The sequence below is a fragment of the Saimiri boliviensis genome, chromosome 18, assembly GCF_048565385.1.
Source record: "Saimiri boliviensis isolate mSaiBol1 chromosome 18, mSaiBol1.pri, whole genome shotgun sequence".
Lineage (NCBI taxonomy): Eukaryota > Metazoa > Chordata > Mammalia > Primates > Cebidae > Saimiri > Saimiri boliviensis.
This window is the reverse complement of record NC_133466.1, coordinates 15,537,052-15,555,217: the sequence shown is the minus strand read 5'-3', so window position 1 is coordinate 15,555,217 and position 18,166 is coordinate 15,537,052. Positions and strand designations below refer to the sequence as shown.

At 37.2% G+C, this 18,166-nt stretch overlaps 1 protein-coding gene across 11 annotated transcripts in view; it reads right to left on the bottom strand.

Moving 5' to 3' along the window:
- Positions 1–18,166, bottom strand: part of GRIK1 (glutamate ionotropic receptor kainate type subunit 1) — a 376,605-nt gene that overhangs the window by 38,895 nt on the left and 319,544 nt on the right. For all 11 annotated transcript variants that reach the window (XM_074389366.1, XM_074389363.1, XM_074389365.1 and 8 more), the window contains 5 exons: positions 15,014–15,127; positions 13,052–13,255; positions 11,573–11,796; positions 5,660–5,778; positions 1,214–1,431 (listed from right to left, as the gene is read on the bottom strand). In XM_074389366.1, coding sequence (XP_074245467.1) covers positions 1,214–1,431; positions 5,660–5,778; positions 11,573–11,796; positions 13,052–13,255; positions 15,014–15,127 — 879 coding nt within the window. The remainder of the gene's footprint in view (positions 1–1,213; positions 1,432–5,659; positions 5,779–11,572; positions 11,797–13,051; positions 13,256–15,013; positions 15,128–18,166) is intronic.

Genomic DNA, 18,166 nt, shown 5'->3' with positions numbered 1-18,166 from the left:
GTGTGTTATTTTGTTGATGGAAACCCTAAAAGTTCTATATCCAAGTAAAAACAATGCCATGTATACCTCCAATATCTATAAACAATGTTTAAAAAGGAAATATGAAAGAAAGAAGAAAAACGGAGTTCATTTTGAGCTCAGTGGAAATAATAGAAAGGAAAAGACTATTTTCAAAAATACCCCCAAAATAGTCCACTCAATGCTGAGGTGATAATTACATTTTTGGTAATCTGAATATGAATCTGTGACAAGGGTGTTTTTAGAGATTATTTTGGTTACAACTGTTGTTTTCCTTTTATTCACATGGACATTAACTTCCACTAATTTTTTGTTTTTTAAAGATTTATCCCCTTCCCTGTTATAGTCTAGTTATGTAGTTTACTTTTCATAAGTAAAGTGAAGAGTTGAACTTCATGATCTCTACACCTATTGGATCTATTAAAATCTATTTTTCATGAGAATTAGAGTGTTTGAGATTTGATAATAAAAGTACTAAGGTTTCTTACAAAAGCGAGGCAGAAATCAGCTTCATTACTGTGGGTAAGTAATTAAAAAGACCTCAATAATGAAATGCCCTTGACATGAAAACTAAACTCATCCAACTTAATTCTCTTTTGGTGTCTCAGAAGACAATTTGAAAAGCTTCAGGCATGGCTGGGAACACTGTCCTTCATCAATGCAGACTTAATGTTAGACCAGAGTCTCCTGGGATTTTTTTCGATCTTAAATCTCTAACTAAATTCCATTATCAACACATTTTTTAAATCATCTGCTTCTGTCTCATCAAGTACAGGACAGAAAGAACAAAATAATGATATTCAAGTATTCTGGTTACAAGAATTTTGGATTAAGGAATCTTTATTTTGTGGGTTCTACAAATGAGTGATTGATTAAGAGTGGTTAGGTTATATTCAGAAAACAGCATTTCTTTTTCTGGTATAAAGGCAAGAGGGGATACTGAAGATATTGATCTATGGTTCTGAGTACACTAAATTGAGGTGGTGTAAATGACACCTAGTTGGGAACCAAAGAAATTGCTCTATGCTGACTGAGGCTCCAGGGGTTCCTTATAATGGGATTATGTAATTATAAATTGTATTTCATTTAAAAAATTGCCCAATATCTTTTTTCTTTTTCCTTTTTTTGGAAAGACTCTTTTAACCTGTACCCAAAATATCAGATAATCAAGGAAAACACTTTGTCAGCTTCTTACCTTGAAGAAGGTCATTGTTGATCCATCTCTGACCGCCCCATATTCTATCTTGGTTTGCTTTGCCAGATCATCTGCCGAATCTATGGGGGATTCCATTCTCTCTACTGTCAAGAAGGCAGCCAGATTGGCAGTGTAGGATGAAATGATGATTAGGGTGAAAAACCACCATATCCCTCCAACTATTCTGGTCGATAGAGCTTTGGGCATCAGCTCTGATCCTGTGATGGTATCATCAGAGTAGGGGTGTTAAACACAGTCAGAAGGGAAGGGAAGACGTACAGTTTGACACTATTCTAGGGAGATGAACCCGTCAAAGACTTACCATCTTGTATGTAGATGAAATAAATGCATTTTCTAGAAAATGGAGCAAAATCTATAGGATTCTTTTGAAATCATTAATCACTACTACTACTTTAACTGTAATTTATCAATAGTTGATGGCGTTAAAACAGTTTTAACCTGGAGATATTTCATGCCTAAAATGTAGTTAGTTTAGTTGCTTAGAATTGAAAAGTTAATCCCAAGACTTTTTGCCTTTTATGACTGTCTAAATGCATCTTAAAATGTGAAGTAAAGTGTTTTCTGTCTTTCTATAGCTATGAAAAGCTTTGAAATGCTAACATTTTTATTTAAGGTTAAAGAATGAGAGAAACTTGTAAAATATTAACATGCCATTTATCACATGTACTTTAATAAAACATTGGGATATTACAAATAAAATGAAGTAAGATGCAGCCATGCTTGACAGTGGATGAATTAGTTTTTATTGACTTACGTTACTTTAAAAGCCAGAATTCTTTTTTCTACTATAGATTATTATTTGGCTGAAAATACATATTCTCTGCAAAGCATAATTTTATCCTTAAATAAAACAGTGTTTCTTAACTACGCTTCAAAGACTGGCTGTTCCTTAGGTGAAAGAAGACTTTTCTGGTAGGAATATACATTTTAGATGTCATTCAGATGATTTTAAATTATTTTTAAATGACAAAATAGAGGCACTTAATGTGTTTACCAAGGAAGTCTTCCTCTCTAAAAGAAAGGGTTCATGAGCTAAGTTTACTCACATGAAAGACAAACATCTTGAGACAGCCTAGCTCAATTTTGTATTCAACCTGAGCTGTGGAAGTCTACACATTCAGCAGCAGAATTAGAATAAATAAGAAGTGCTATTAGAGTTCACTCCAATTGTACTGATTTAGAAATGGATTTTGGCTTGTCCATTTGCCTGAAATTTGCCATTGGTTCCATACATAGCATATCCTCCATGAACCTGAAGGCATGACAGAGTTTAGGTGACCAGATAAAAAGTGAAAGAAAAACACCCTAAATTTAAAATCCTGGAGTGAAGTACAGCAGGTAAGATGTCTGGTCTATAGGATCCTTTTATTATACTGATAGGGTGTTTTGAAGCTCTGTAGTTAATAATGACTTAAGATGGAAAAAAAATTGAAGTTCACCAATCTACCAGTAAATGAGTTTGTGCTCAGGTTTAATCTATAAACAGATGCATATACTGCTTAGGAAATCAAAGCCAGCTCAAGGCTAGTGATAAGCATATCAAGGTTGGCAGAGTTTCTGGGCTTTGACTTAATGGATATATTCTCTTAATGCTATTAGGAATCTTTGTATTCTATTTCCTTTTAATGAGGGAAATGGTTTGACAGCGATTTGTATTTCCTTCTGTCATTTGTTTGAATTTGAGTGGGGAATATTATACAGATTTATAATGGTTTTCCATTAAATTGCCCCCCAAGGATTTAGTGGAACAGTTTGCTGCTGTTGTTTTAATATTGTGGTTTAATGGGATTTATATGCCTGTGGTTGTGTGTGTGTTTAAATGCCCAAGGTTGTTTTCTATCTTTGTTCTTAATTGATCTAGCAGTTTTGTGGCAATGTGATATTATTTTAGATCTTTTGTTGGTTATCATTAAAATACCATTTATTTCATAAAATAGCCATAGGAAATAAACAACAGTTAATAGATGTATTTTTCTTAGCTTATAGGTGCAGACTTTCTGCTGTAAATTTATTCTTTTGTTATTTGGTTACATTTATGAAAAGGCAAGGTTTTAACTTATCTGTATGTTTGTATAATTAAGTATTACATGGCATTAAGACTGGACAGACAGGTGAACAACAGGCTGTTGATATGTAATAATATTAATTCACATCTTTCACACTTTAAAATGCATATTTAAACTTTTGGATAAAGTTACCTTATAAATTTAATAAAAATATTAATAGAAATGTATTGAGATTACATTGTAAACTCTCAGTATAGGGCATCAATTAGATTTCTCTATGTTTCTTGTTTTATATTTTTACCTGATTTTGTGAATTTCATAGTTCTCCATGTTAATTTAAAATGCTTACAAATGGCTTCTTTCAAATAGAAATAATTTGTGTAAGTTTAGTACTCTAGAGGATGAAATTATAAAAGCATTACAAGTTGAGTAAAACATTACTAGAAAATATTTGGGATGAGAGACAATACTTGCTGAAGTCTCTTTAGTGCCTTTTACGGCAGACATGACAGCCAATCCTGATCCAGACTTTGCTCACGCTCTGTAGAAAAGAGAAAGTCTGATCATCACATTAAGAAAGTAAAGTACAGCAGGTCAGATGTCTGGTCTGTAGGATCCTTTTATTGTACTGATAGGGTGTTTGAAAAAAAAATGCAACAAAATGGTTTCCAATTGAGTACACTGACAAGCTTCTGCTAACAAGAGAGAGCGCAACAGAGGATAACTACCTGGTTCAACGCCACATGCTAGAGACAGATGCACTAACAGTCACAGTACCTCAAGTTTGTACCTGGAAAGATTTGTTGCACTTGACAAATGTTTGTAAACTTCTTAAAAGACAAGCAGAGTCTGGTTGGGGCTGACTGTCATGTACCCAAGGTAGTGGTAACTAACAGACACTGCATCCCACAGTGTGCTGTGGATGATGGTAAACTCCAAACAGGTAAAAGATGAAAGATAAATTCCGGGGGTGGGTGCACTCACACGACAGAAGGCAGTCACAGTCATATGCCTGCACAGGCCTGCTGCATGCTCTGTGAAACCTAAAAGTATATATACATATTTACTCTAATGTCTGGAGAAGACAAGGTGTAGAGAAGGAGCAGGGATCTCCTTCAGTCTGACAGTAATTGCTCACAAGATAAATATCCTAAAAATTAAATGCATAGGTAAAATAGTATATGGGGTTTTCTGCAGGATTTATACTTCTGTGCTATGCTCAAAATTTATGCAAGTGATTTCTAGTAAATCAGATGGTATCTATACCTACTTAGCAGTGCCCACACAAACCATATTTAATTGTGTAACTAGAATTTTCCCACTGTCTTCAACTATTTACTATTTCATTATTAGAATTTGGTATTTCCACAATCTCTCTCTCTAATTTGAAGACCCAAAAGATAAATACTTCAAGTATTATAACACTTCCCTAATGAGAAACCTAAGGGTTCACCCCCAAATAGAAAACACGTTTCATGTACATATTTCCACAATCTCTCTCTCTAATTTGAAGACCCAAAAGATAAATACTTCAAGTATTATAACACTTCCCTAATGAGAAACCTAAGGGTTCACCCCCAAATAGAAAACACGTTTCATGTACATGCCAGTGGGGGTTTCCTTTGCCACTGTATTTTGCAGCATATTGTCAAATGAGCAGACATTCCAAACACAATAGCGTCTGTGACTTATGATTTTCTTACATTAATGCATTTAATCCTGGAAGTATTGATTATAACATATAGGCATTGAAGCTGAAAAAAAATCACAAAAGAGAGTTCTTCCAAAGGTTAAAACAACTCCTCATTCCCCCACTATGGAAGCAGAATCCCCCATTTCATAGGAAATCTATGAAATATATTACATTTCTATGGTCAAATTTTATCTCCCCAACTCCTACAGTTTATTGTTGCTATGGTTACCAATCGAAGGAGATTGTGAAAAGTTACTGGGAGGCTAAAATGAATCTCAGTAGGGTTTGCCAGAGTAGTAATTAGGTGGAAGTCCTAGGTAAGGTCAGCAATTGGAAGAATCTCAGTGAATTTAATCATCAAAGGATTTAAATTCTGCTCCTTTGAACCTCTGACTCATGGACCTATGACTGAGAAGGAGAAGAGCAATATCTCCATCTATGCAAATTTGTAAGCAATTTCTAGGGTACCCTATCCTTTGCTACCCACAGGAAGATTTGTATTTAGTGACTGATAGAAGTGTTATTTTAGATCTATAGCGAGGGAGTTCCATACAGGTCATCGGTGTTGCTTTACCTTCAGAACTGGCTAGAAAGTGAGTTGCTGTTTTCTTAAGTTCCTGAGCTGGTGTTTCATCCTACCCTTTAGCTTCATGGTGGAGTTTACCAGCATGAAAGCCGGTCAGCACACTGTGGGATGCGTGTGACAAAGAGAGGCAACCGGTGTACCTTGCTGCATGAGAGCGCCAACTCCAAACCAGAAACTATTCAGTAAAGTAAAATTGTTTTCCACCACGTCTGAGTCAGGGTTGCATGGGTGGGGGTTATACCACTCGTAGGGTGTAAACCTGTGGTAGTTAACAGAAACAGCCTGTAAATATCAGATAAACACACAAGGCACCAGCAAAACCTGCTTAGCAATGCAGAAAACCCAACAATTCATGGTGAAAGCTTCGAACCAAAGGAGTAAAGGCCACAGTCAGAAACTTACAGCTTTGGTTGGCAAAGTGCAAAGAGCCTTGAGACGTGAATATTTACCAGGCTTCTTATTTCTAGGCAAATGGTCAGCTGGAATTGTACTCCTCAGATCTACATCTACTGAATTCTTCTGAGTTTTCATTCATTTCCGTATTACTGAACAACTAGATGAACTGTAAAAAAAGGTTCACTCATCCCAAGTATTTACCCCACCAAGTAGCAATGAACGTGACACACACTTGTTGTATAACAACTACAATGTCAAGATACTGTGTTGCTAGATCCTGTGGGAGACACACAAAAAAAGGAGTGACTTGCCTTCAAGGGGTTTATATGGACAGATGGTTAGAAAGAGTCTAAGTGGCGGTCTAGCAATTTTGTAATGCATCAAAGGGATTGCAAGGCTGAAAAAAATCAGTGAAAAAAATGTAGAACTGAATTTGGAGTGTATTAGATGTTTTTGAATAGTACATGGGAAAAAAAATTCATAATCCTAAATGAAGAGACAAGGCTTACATTTGGAATTATTCTGGTCCAGGTCTAGTGGCATATATTAGTATTAACGGCATAGCATGCCTCACTGGAGAATTTTAAGTTCATAATTTCCTTTTGATTTGTTTTAAATTTGTTTTCAGAACTATGGCCTGTGGTCACTTAATCACCAACCTGGTTTGGTAAGTGGTATGTTTTCTATAGCATTATTATAGCTCTACCTGCAAGGGGGTGCACTATAGGCAGTAAACGTTTCTGGAAAAACAGCTAGTAGTGTGGGAAGTCAACTTGGGACAATTTGCTCAACCTCTCTGGCCTCAATTTCCTTATTTGTAAAGAGAAGGGAATCCAGATATCTCTAGGGATGTACTTAAAACAAAAATCTGCAGAACCAAATACATTTTTGGTTCTTTCTCTATTTTTTTAAAGCATCGATCTGACCTATGTAGCCCAAAGGAGGTCTCTGCTCTGTGATTACTTTCCAGGGCTATCCTGCCAAGTGGTACTTATTTTTCCAAAAAGAAATTAGCAGAAGCTCAACAAAGTGATCTGGAAGTAATTTAAAATGCAGTAATTTTTAGCACTGAAAGATTAGCCATTTGCCATTGGGTCTTTTCAATAAAGCAGGAGTGTTTGAGTAAGGTTAAAACCCCATAAAGCCCATGAGAACACATGGAGTGCTCTCCAGCCACAAAGTTTCAGCAGTAAACAATGGCAGGTTGCTGACACACTGGGGAGAACTGGGCTTAAGGTGAATGCATTATGTATATGAAAACAAGGCATGTTGTGAATCCAGCACAAGGAACTGGGCAATTCCTCTTCATGAAAAACCATTTTCTAAACCTCCAGACACTTTCTGGAACGTGCTCAGTACCTCCTCATTGAGTCTTAGGGGCACTGGGATAACAGCTTGGTAGTTGATCCCAGCATAATGAAATCTGACTCATTATTGCAGCTTCTCCACAGCTGCAGGGTACACCATGCAGGTTCCTATGAAGCCGACGAATATAGCTTTAATTGACAATGCCATGCCAATACATTTTAATTAATGTTTCAACAATATAATTAAGTTTTGAATTTGCACACTCTTACAGCCATAGTAGTTTGCTGAGCTAAAGAAATGAATACTAATATTAATGAACCTATTAATTGAAACAGCATGCAGAGTAAAGATCTCATTACTTAAACACTATCATTGTCACTTGTACAATAATTTTAAAATATTAATTGAAATAAATTTAGAGGCTAATGTATTCAAGAGAAGGGGTTTTATTTTTTTCAACTAGACTGTAAGACTTGGCAACCACCATCCCTTCAATATTCTGGCATTTCTTTCTCAGATATGCTCCCATCAATGAGCTCATCACTTTCCTCTTTGGAATGCTGCTTTTAACTTGGTCTTGTTTCATCCTTTGCACTTATAAGAGAGCAATTAATCTAATTTTTGTGTGGCAAAAAGTAAAACTGTCTAAACAGCAATGTGATTCTGCCTGCTCTGCAGAGATATTTTAGGTTCCTTCTCTCTGGGATTCTGAGTGACTTGTGGAGTATGTGGTCTGGTGAATATTAAACAGTGACACGATGCTGTGCTGTAAGACACTGGTTTTCTATAATGCAATAGACCTACCTGTTGCCTGGATGTAGACATTCCAGCTTGGAATTCCTAATGCCTGCTTAAAGATGCCAGTGTGACAGCAGTATCAGCATTAGGAATTCTGAAGAAAAGATTAATATGTGACCTACACCAAAGATAATTCAAAACTGCTATCCCCGAATGACTCTAAAGAAATCAATACTGATCTTTACTAAAATGATAGAAAAGGGAACAAATGTGCTTAAAACCTGTGACAAAACTTGCATATAGAAGAGTAGCCTTATGTTGAAATGCGAAAGTTCACTTTGGGTTTATGTTTATTTATGCCAGCCTTACACTTGAATGAAAGATATAAAAACAAGCTCACAATGAAGTTTTCTAATTAAGGGTCTAATTCTTGTGGCTGAGAATGCACAGTAGGCTGCATTGAGGAGAGAAAAATCCATTCATCTTTTAAGGGAGAACGCTCTATTGAATTTGTAATCTAATGGTTGGGTTTGTATTGTAACCATAGAATTTACTTTCAATGTTTTTCTGGATTTTTTTTTTCTGCCAAATGCTAATTTTAAAAATGTCAATTTTTAAGAAGACAAACATAAATTATAAAACTTAAGCAGATATTCTATCGAATAATTGATCTATTTAAATTGTTTATGATGGACATAATTTCTTGGTGTTAAATATTTTTCAAAAAGTGGACACACAGTCAACCACAAAACCAAAACACCAACATATATACTTGTTAAAAGTCATAATAATTAAATATTGTTTTCCTTAGTTTGTCCCCCCAATGTCTACATCTTTATTCATTTAATTCAGTTCAGCAACTAATTTTTAGGCATCTATCTAGTGAGGGCATTCACTTAAATACAGTGATGGGGCTTTATTTTCCTCTTTAAAGAACAAAAAAGAATACAATTCACAACATAAATTCAAAGGTCTCTCTAGAGCTATAGATGATTATGAGATTTACTGTTTTTCATTTCCACTTTCTTAACTTGGAATGCAAAACACTAAGGTGGTAACTGAGGGTGCAGAGTTACTTGAGTTCATGGTCTCAAACTATGGTGGTGGGAAGTAAAAGTGAATTGGTACATCTACTTAAGCAGAATTTTGTTTTTGGAAATCACCTCTAAATATATATTTAGTGGCTTTATGAAGTAGAAGCAGGGATGGATTCAAAGGTGTAAAAAAGGTAAATGAAGTAGAGTCTTCATGACAGTATGCTTGTGCCTTGTAGGGAGTTATTTTCTATATTGCATCACCATACTGTTTCCAAGTTTGCATTTGATGCATAACACCTCCATGTCTGAACCAAGACCAGGGCAAGAAAGCAGTGGAAGGGGAGACAGAAGAATAAGCTAAATAAGGAAGGACTGGCTTATAAATGGTACTCTCAGAGAGTAGGAATGCTGAATGGATTGCATCAATGGTGGTTGTGGGGATGTTATTATCTTAATAGAAATAAAATGTGTGCAGTCCGGAAATATGGAGGTCTGGGTCACCATGAGCTTATGGAAGAACAGATAAAATAAGGAGGGGAAAACTGAATGGTATGCCATTCTGACATACTCTGATGACAAAAATAAGGAGATTTAAGTGCACAGTTCGAGTCAAGTGTAAAAGGGTCCTTTCAGCCTGTGTTCTTGTGAGAACTTTCGGATGCTGCTGGCATTTCTTCTTCTGCTGGCTTTGATCAAGTCATGTAATAAATGTGTATTTTATTTACATAAAAGCAATGTATTTTCTCATCAGCATCGCCTTGCCTGTTCTACTCATCAACATCTCTTTCTAGACAGAGCCTGAGACTGCGAAGTATGAAAACTCACTTTTCTGTTGCTCTGGGCTGCATGAATTGCTCTACCAGTCCGAATATCACCCAAGAGGCATGGGCTTCAGGGCAGAGATATGCAACAACAAGTAAATACAAGATTCCTTATTAGAAGGTGCTTTGCCTTAGGGTGGTCATTTATTACATGGCCATTCCAAGACAATATTAACTTCACTGAAAAATATACCTCCAAAGGTAAACAATTATTTATTAAATTATAAACAATTTATTTTTAAACATTTTAATACCCAAAGCAATGTTTGGAGCATGGGTTTCTCAACCCTGGTGCTACTGACATTCAGGAGTGAATAATTTTTGGGGGCGTGCCTGTCCTGCACACTGTAAGATGTTTGGCAGCATCCCTGGGCTCCATCCACTTGGTACTACTTCCTACTCCCAGTTGTGACAACTAAAAAATGTTTGCAAACATTCCAAAACTTCCCTTGGGGACAAGATCACTCCTAGCTGAGAATCACTGATTTAGAGTATTAAAATATAGAAGGATGATATTACTGTACATACTGTCAATATTTTATTTTCTGAAGTAAGGCATACTGAAAGGGAGATCTGGTCGCTAAAAACAAAATCTGAGCTTTCGTAATGACACACTCTAAAAGGCATAGAGAGCTTGAAAACATTCATTTCATTTTGAACATATAAATACCCACATGTGAGCACACACTTTGATTTGGTTTCGGTATGTCTGCCTTGTGGATCTTTAAAACCTTTCCAGCCTGGGTTATTTTCCCAAGCTTTCTTTATAATTACACCAGTGAAAGAGTTACCTGGCATTAATCAAAACCAGACAGTGGACAATGACAAAGAGCTAGCATGAAGAAATATTTCTCTTAGAAATTCCTGAAGGGAAAACAAAAATCGATTAGGGAAAAAGTTCACGCGAGTTTTGTTGAAAGGTGAAAGTGATTGAAAACAAGTAGGGATATACAAAAGCAATTTTTTTTAAAAAACATGGTTTATCTAGGGATAGCAAATGTTTAAGTCAACAGAAAGATGAAATAGCTTTTTCAAATTTAGCATCAAAGGTGTTCAGAAAATATGATCTACTGAAAGGTATAAAATCTTTTAAGGAACTGTGTAGAACGAAAGAGTTAAATACAGAATTAAGTCTCAAAAACTAAAAACCTCAACTGAATCATCTTAATGGTAGCACAAAGGTTTCATGTCCCCAGGCTCTGTATGTAAGCAATCTTTCCTTTTAGCATTATTCCTAGAATTCTCTTTAACTTTCTAATGTTTTCAAAATAAATTTAATAGAAATTTTGAAGTATTTTTTTAATTTCTAAGGATTTGATAATCTTTTTCCTTCAGTGTTTTTTATTTGCTATGATAATTATTTGCTAACTTTTTAATGTTTTGCTTATCAAAATATTCTAGAGGTCAGATATCTTGACACCATTTTACTATTCCTATGGAAACATTTTAGGCATGAGGCATTGCTTTTGTTATAAATCAAAGAAAATGGCTAAACAACCATTTTATGTTGCTTGAAATAGAGATAAAGTTAAACTTGTATTAAAAATTATCTTCCTCCCTTTTAAAAGTAACTTTATAAGTAATTAGAAAACATTCATTTACAGAATGGCTTTTATGTGGAAACCTGAAAGAATAGAACACTAGGCAAAACTGAAAGTACACTTCGAAGTTCTTAATTTTTGTCTGCCTCTGGGACATACAGGAATCTAGACTGACCTACACCTCCTGTGAATTCAGTGGTTCTTAAGCTTACCTTGCAATCACAAAGAGTACACAACTGACTCCCAAGCAGGCTAAGAGCACATACATCCAAATATCTGGAGACAGGGGGTTGAGAAAGGAGAAGACGCCTGGATTGGTACCATTGGGCTTCCGATAGAGAATGCTGATGCCTAGGGTCATGAAGGGTTTGGAGAAGTCAATGACTTTCTCCCGCACATAGGTGATGGTAAGGGGAGCCACTGCCAGGTCAGCCCTCTGCAAAAGCAAGTTCAAAATTATCAGCTTAGTCTGGCTTCTTTGCAAATATCTGGACTTTGTAAATGTCATGAATCTCCTGTGATAACTGGTTCTAATACAAAAAAAGTTGATTTACACAGTTATGTTTATGAAATAGTATCAGTAAAGAGAAAACAGAAAGTATAAAATACATATGTACAAAAACATATATATAATTCTGGAACTAAGTGAAGACAAAAATACAGAAGGATGTTTTAAAAGGGAATGTGAGAAAAAGAAGGAATGACCAACTTGGCTGTACTATTAGTTGACATGATGAGATTTTGCTCTGAGCTGAAAACTTTAAAATTCTTAATTTGAGATTCACTCAAGTTTATGTTCAGTATGCAAGAAAGACCCATGGTTGGGCATGGTGGTTCACATCTGTAATTCCCAGTCTTTGGGAGGCCAGAAAGGGCAGATGACCTGAAGTCAGGAGTTCAACTCCAGCCTGCTCAACATGGTGAAACCCTGTCTCTACCAAAAATACAAAAATTCTCTGGGCATGGTGGCATGCACCTGTAATCCCAGCTATTCAGGAGGCTGAGGCAGGAGAATTGCTTGAACCTGGGAGGTGGAGGTTGCAGTGAGCAGAGATGGTGCCACAGCACTCCAGCTTGGGCAACAAGAGTGAGATTCCATCTCAAGAAAAATAAGAAAAGAAAAGAAAAAAAGGAAAGAAAGAAAGGACCCATATGATATGGTTTGGCTCTGTGTCCCCAACCAAATCTCAACTTGAACTGTAATAATCCCCATGTGTCAAGGGTGGGACAAGGTGAAGGTCATTGGATCATGGGCACTTTTCCCCATGCTCTTCTGGTGATTACAAGTGAGTCTCATGAGAACTGATGGTTTTATAAGTGTCTAGCATCCTCCTGGCTTGCACTAATTCTCTCACTTGCCACCCTGTGATGAGGCGTGTTCTGCCACGACTGTTAAGTTTCCTGAGACCTCCCCAGTTATGAGGAACTATGTCAATTAAATCCCTTTCTTTATGCATTACCTAGTCTCAGGCAGTTCTTTATAGCAAACTAATGCATCATATATTTTTATCATTGATTTTTATCTTTACTTGCCCTTCTAAGTAAGCAAACTCCATTTCTAGGTTGTTTTCCTTTGCTTCTTAAAACATTTTTACAATTCCAAAAAAACGAAACATTTCTTCTGTAATAATTTTTTCTTTCTTACTTTCTCTTATGCATATTTTAGATACATTAGAAATATTGTAACTTACGTGATCTATGAGTTCTTTAACCATCCCGTTCCACTCTCCTTTGTCATTCTGGGCCCCATATTTGCCATCGGGAACTAGTTTAACATCATAAATGAAACCCAGGATGTTTGACAATTCTTTCAGCAGGTCCAGGCAATATCCTTCAAATCGATCATTTCCATATAGCGGCTTATCAGATTTCCTGTACATAACATAGGGCTCTTCCTAAAGGAAACAAACCAAATATGAAAACCCTGTTATAATGAAAGGAAGAGTTTACTCCAGCAGCTGCTTGAAGATGTGAAATATTTGAAAAGGATTTTGAAGAGCTGAGAATACTGAAGTCATTCACTCATCTGCCTGCCTATGCCTTGTATAAATACAGAACACTTCCTCTATTACTGTTTCTTCCCCACCTGCCTCTTTAGATGGGAGCTTCTCCTTCCTCTGTGGAGGGTGGGGCTGTGAGGAAATGGTGTGATGGAGACATAGTCACATTTAAATATTGGGTCTGAGAAGAAGGAAGGCACAGAGGGCAATGGGAGCCCAGATGCCTGGACACCTGCTGTACCAATACCCAAGCTTTTCTTTGTATGACCCCTTTGCTCTTCTGGGTTTTATCTCAGAGCCTCATGATGGAGAAATGTGTATCACTAAAAATCTCCTTTCATTCTTTGCACTTCCTATCTATGACTATTCTCATTTCTTCATCTAAATTTCATCCCAATTTAACTATTCACTTACTATCTACACATTTTGGTTGGTTTCCTTCAGGGTAGCCCATTCCGAAGGCCATTTTTATGTCTTTTATCATCTGTCCCATTTTCTTTTTTGAAACCTTAAATCTCACATCTGGTTATTCGCTGCTTATCCAGGTACATGATCAATCCCCTCTCCTATAAATAATGTACATTTTCCTACTACCATGTGTCTATAACCTTGTTAATGCTCATTTGACTAAATGAATGCTCATTTTGTTTTATAATATTTTAATAGTTGCTATACTGCTGACATATTCTTCAGGTTTATCCTCAAATAAACTTGTAGTGGGGTCATTCAAACACAACAGAGAACTCTCTATTTTCATAAGACAGTCATAGAGAAAGTAGTAACCAGAAGAGCAACAGTTTTTACTTTGGAGGAAGAATTCTCACAAGTTAATAATATCAACAATAAATTGGTTTGATATTATGGACTGGTGTAAGGCAGGATGTCTGCAAGTAAGGATTTCAGGGAAGTCTACTGCTGCTCAACTAACTCCCTGGTGAAAGGAAAACACGGAAAATAAGCAACTGATAGCTGTACAGTGGCTGGATGGGGGCATGACTGGGGCTCTAACAGAGGGCAGGATTTTTCAAGAGCAGTTAGTAAAGGAGCTGTGTACAGAAGTGTGAGCAGAGCAAAAGGAGCCAAGGGAGGTGGAGTCTGATTTGGCAGCAAGTCATAGACACACAGGCAAGAACCTCACGGGGAAACCCGTACCACCCAGGGCTGAGGCCGGAGGGAGGAAAGGGTACTCCTGAAGATCAGGGCAGCTGGACCCTAGAAACAGTGCCATTGACAAGCAGAAGCTATGACTGTAGAAAGTCAGAGGTTCTGCAAAAACTTCTAGTAGAGGTTGGGAGGGAACGGGAGAAGAGCTTCTGTTACCTCTCTTTTTCCACTTCCCTAGTCTCTTGCTAGGGTCTCCACATGGTTGAAACCAACCAGCAGCCAGAAAGTAAGGGAGACCAGCTGGGAGGCGACAGAGGTGGGGCTGAGCAGGACTGGCAATGATTGGAGGTGGGAGATCTTCAGAACAATGTTGGAAGCTTGTAATTCAATCTCATTGTAAGTACATACAAACACAGGCTTTTAGTGTCTCCGTTAAAAATAGATATTTGCAGACAGAACTGTTGGCTTGAAAAAGACAGTTGAGGAATGCTTCAAAGTCTAAGGCAGTAGTCTGGATAAAACATCCTCAATCCTATGAAGTCAACTTACCAGAATGGTGGTGACAATGAGTGTTCGGTTGGCCAGTGAATCAGTGATATTGCTGGACTTGTCTTTGTTGCTGTCCGTCATGTTAAGCCCACTGTTGGAATTCCAAATCCCAATCTACGCAGAACACAGTACATCAGAGGCTGCTGGCTGTCAGTGTGACATTTATACCAAAGAGAGGCTCTTTCTCTACCAGGCATGGGCAAAAGCTCACAGTTTGGGATACCAGGGCATCACAGTGGAAGCTACTAAATGTGTGAAAATGAAATAATGGAGAAATGAATGTGTAGACAAAAGAGGATATATCTATGCTACTGGGGGCAGGGTAAGTGGAGGTCTTTTTGTTTTAAATTTAGTAAGCTCATTGTTCTCTTTTAAATTAAAAATATTTAAGAATTTTTAAATGAATATCAGATTTTTCTTCCTATATATATTTGCCAAGGATCTACTTATGTGCCTGGAACTGTTCTAGGCACCTGAGGACATAACAATGAATAAAATACACAAGAGTTTCTTCCCTTGTGGATCTTACATTCTACTAATATAAACCTTAGGCTGCTAAAGTGATATCACTAATTGATTTAAAAATTTTGAATAATGGAGTGAAGGAGCAGGATAAATGGTGGAGACACCAGGCATCTGAAAGGGAAAGACAGTGGGGTGCTGTGGCTCATGCCTGTAATCTCAGTGCTTTGGAAGGCCAGAGTGGGAGGATATCTTGAGACCAGGTGTTCAAAATCAGCTTGGGCAACATAGTGGGACCCTATCTCTACAAAAAATTTTAAAAAATTAGCCAGGCATGATGGTGCATGCCTGCAGTCTCAGCTACTCAGGAGGCTGAGATGGGAGGATCGCTTGGGTCCAGGAAGTCAAGACTGCAGTGAGCGGTGATTGCACCACTGCACTCCAGCCTGGATGACAAAGCAAGACATTGAAAAAATAAAGATTTTATTTTTTCTACAAAAAGAGAAAGGCAAGTGGAAGAAAACATGTCATGTGGATGAGAAATAGACTAAGCTCAGGGGCTGTCTCCTTTGAGAAGCCAAAGCTGGGTAAACAGTGCATCTCGTGAACCCTAGCAGGACTCTGTTCATGTCTCTGTCACAGCAGCTAGCATCTTCTCCTATTATTTATCTGTTCAACTGTCTTGTCTGCCCACTTGATCATGAACTCCTTCAGTGAGTATACTCACTTTTACTGCTCACTGATTTTTCTGTCACAAAACCAACCATGGCAATTGGCATTCGGTAAAGCCCATTACTCTTTTAAAAAATAATGATCCACAATTTTCCCCAGTGGCCAAGTCACTCCTGGGTTATGAGGCCATGAAGAACTATATTGATTTCTTCAGCCTGTGAGGGAATCCGGAAGAGGAGCCTTAGGGATTTTGAGCTATTTTTCTGAATCTTTCTACAGGCATTTAATGACAGCCTCATGTAGTGGCCTGCAAGTATGTTTTAGAGCGAGGAGGACCTTGTTGCGGTGTGTCCTTGGATGAGATTCTAATTTTTCTGAGCTTCAGTCGATTCTTTACCTATAAAATATTTCATAGGAATAACAAGAAGATCAAATAGTCAGATGATGTATGTGGAAGTGTTGGTGTGTGTTAAGAGCTGCACACATGTTAACAATAGAGGACATTCAAAAGACTGTCTCAGTACTTTCTTCAACCTTACCTGTCATGAAGGAATTTGGACTCATTCATAATTTTTTAAAAAAATTCAGAATCCAATAAAGTAAAAAAACTCTGAAAAGGGGGGCAGTTTAGGAACAGGAACACTTGGACATGCCCTGAGATGCACAGAGTAGATGTATGCTTGGTTCCTAAATATATTCCTCCAATGGGAAGACAGGCAGGAGCATTAGGCTCCACCCCCATTTGCTTTTCTATTTCTTGACTCTGATTTACTGCCTATATTTAGCAGCTAGAAATTTATATAGCTGGACAAGTGTCTTTTTTATAGACATCAATGCTTTGAGGAATTTTCAAGGAATATTACACATTCACACATCAGTGTAAACTATTTCCATTTCAGTTTTTTTTTCTTATACTTAATTAAGGTTAGTTGATTGGAGAAATAAAGAGACAGGTGTAGGTAAATGGGGGAATGGGATAGATTTTGCATTTGAAAATACTGTGATCCTGCCTGAAAAGAGGTGTTTGTTGGGTTGTAGGCTGTACTGTTAATAACCATTCAACATTTCCTGGATCTAGTGTGATAAGTATCACCGAGAATGCACATTATATGTCTATTGGTGGAATAATCTTCAGCCTTCTCTGTCTGGCTTTAGAGTCAGGAAAAGTGGACAGCATTTTCTTCTTTTTCTTCTCACCTCTACCCCTTCTTCTGAGGCAGGGACTCTTGCTTCTAGGAAATGTAACTAAGGCTAAATACACCTGTTTATTGATTTTCATCCAAGGCTATGCTTTAGGTTGTAAACAATCAACTCCTAGTTTCATGAAAACTGTGTGTAAATTGGGCCCTGACTGTACTTCTAATTAAAGCTTCACATAGACACTGAGGAGAATGAAATCTAATTTTTAATTAAGTAAGTATTGAAGGGTGGAGAAAATGACTGTTTTTAGCCACTTGGTTATGTAAAAAGGTGTATTCTCTTTAAATCTTATTTCTATTAACGTCATGTATGTGTGTGTCGGAAGGAACTACACTAATATTTGAAAATGACTGTGTTCAATAGCCTAGCAATATCACTGTCTTGTAAACTAAAACTTGAACTTGTAGACAAATACACACCACAGCCTGATGTCTGGTTTTTCTTTGTTTTGCCATCTGCACTAAAAGTGCAGAAACTAAGATCATTGCTGCTTCTGATCCAGTCAACTAAGTCCCAAGTCCTATTCAGTTTAAATTTTTCTCCTTAAAATGAGAAAAGGGTGACCAATTTTTCCCTTATTATCTCTGTAGAGGAACCCATAGAAAATCCCTAAAATGTAGACTAGAAGAGTATCAAAATATAATAAAGGTCAGGCCAATCCTGGGAAATATTCAGTGCATATATGCAATTTGAATGACCTCAATATTCTGTTTCCAAACTTGTAATCAGCAAAACAGAAGCGTGTGTGTGTGTGTGTGTGTGTGTGTGTGTGTGTGTGTGTGTGGTGTGTGTGCGCATGAGCATATATGTGCACCTGTG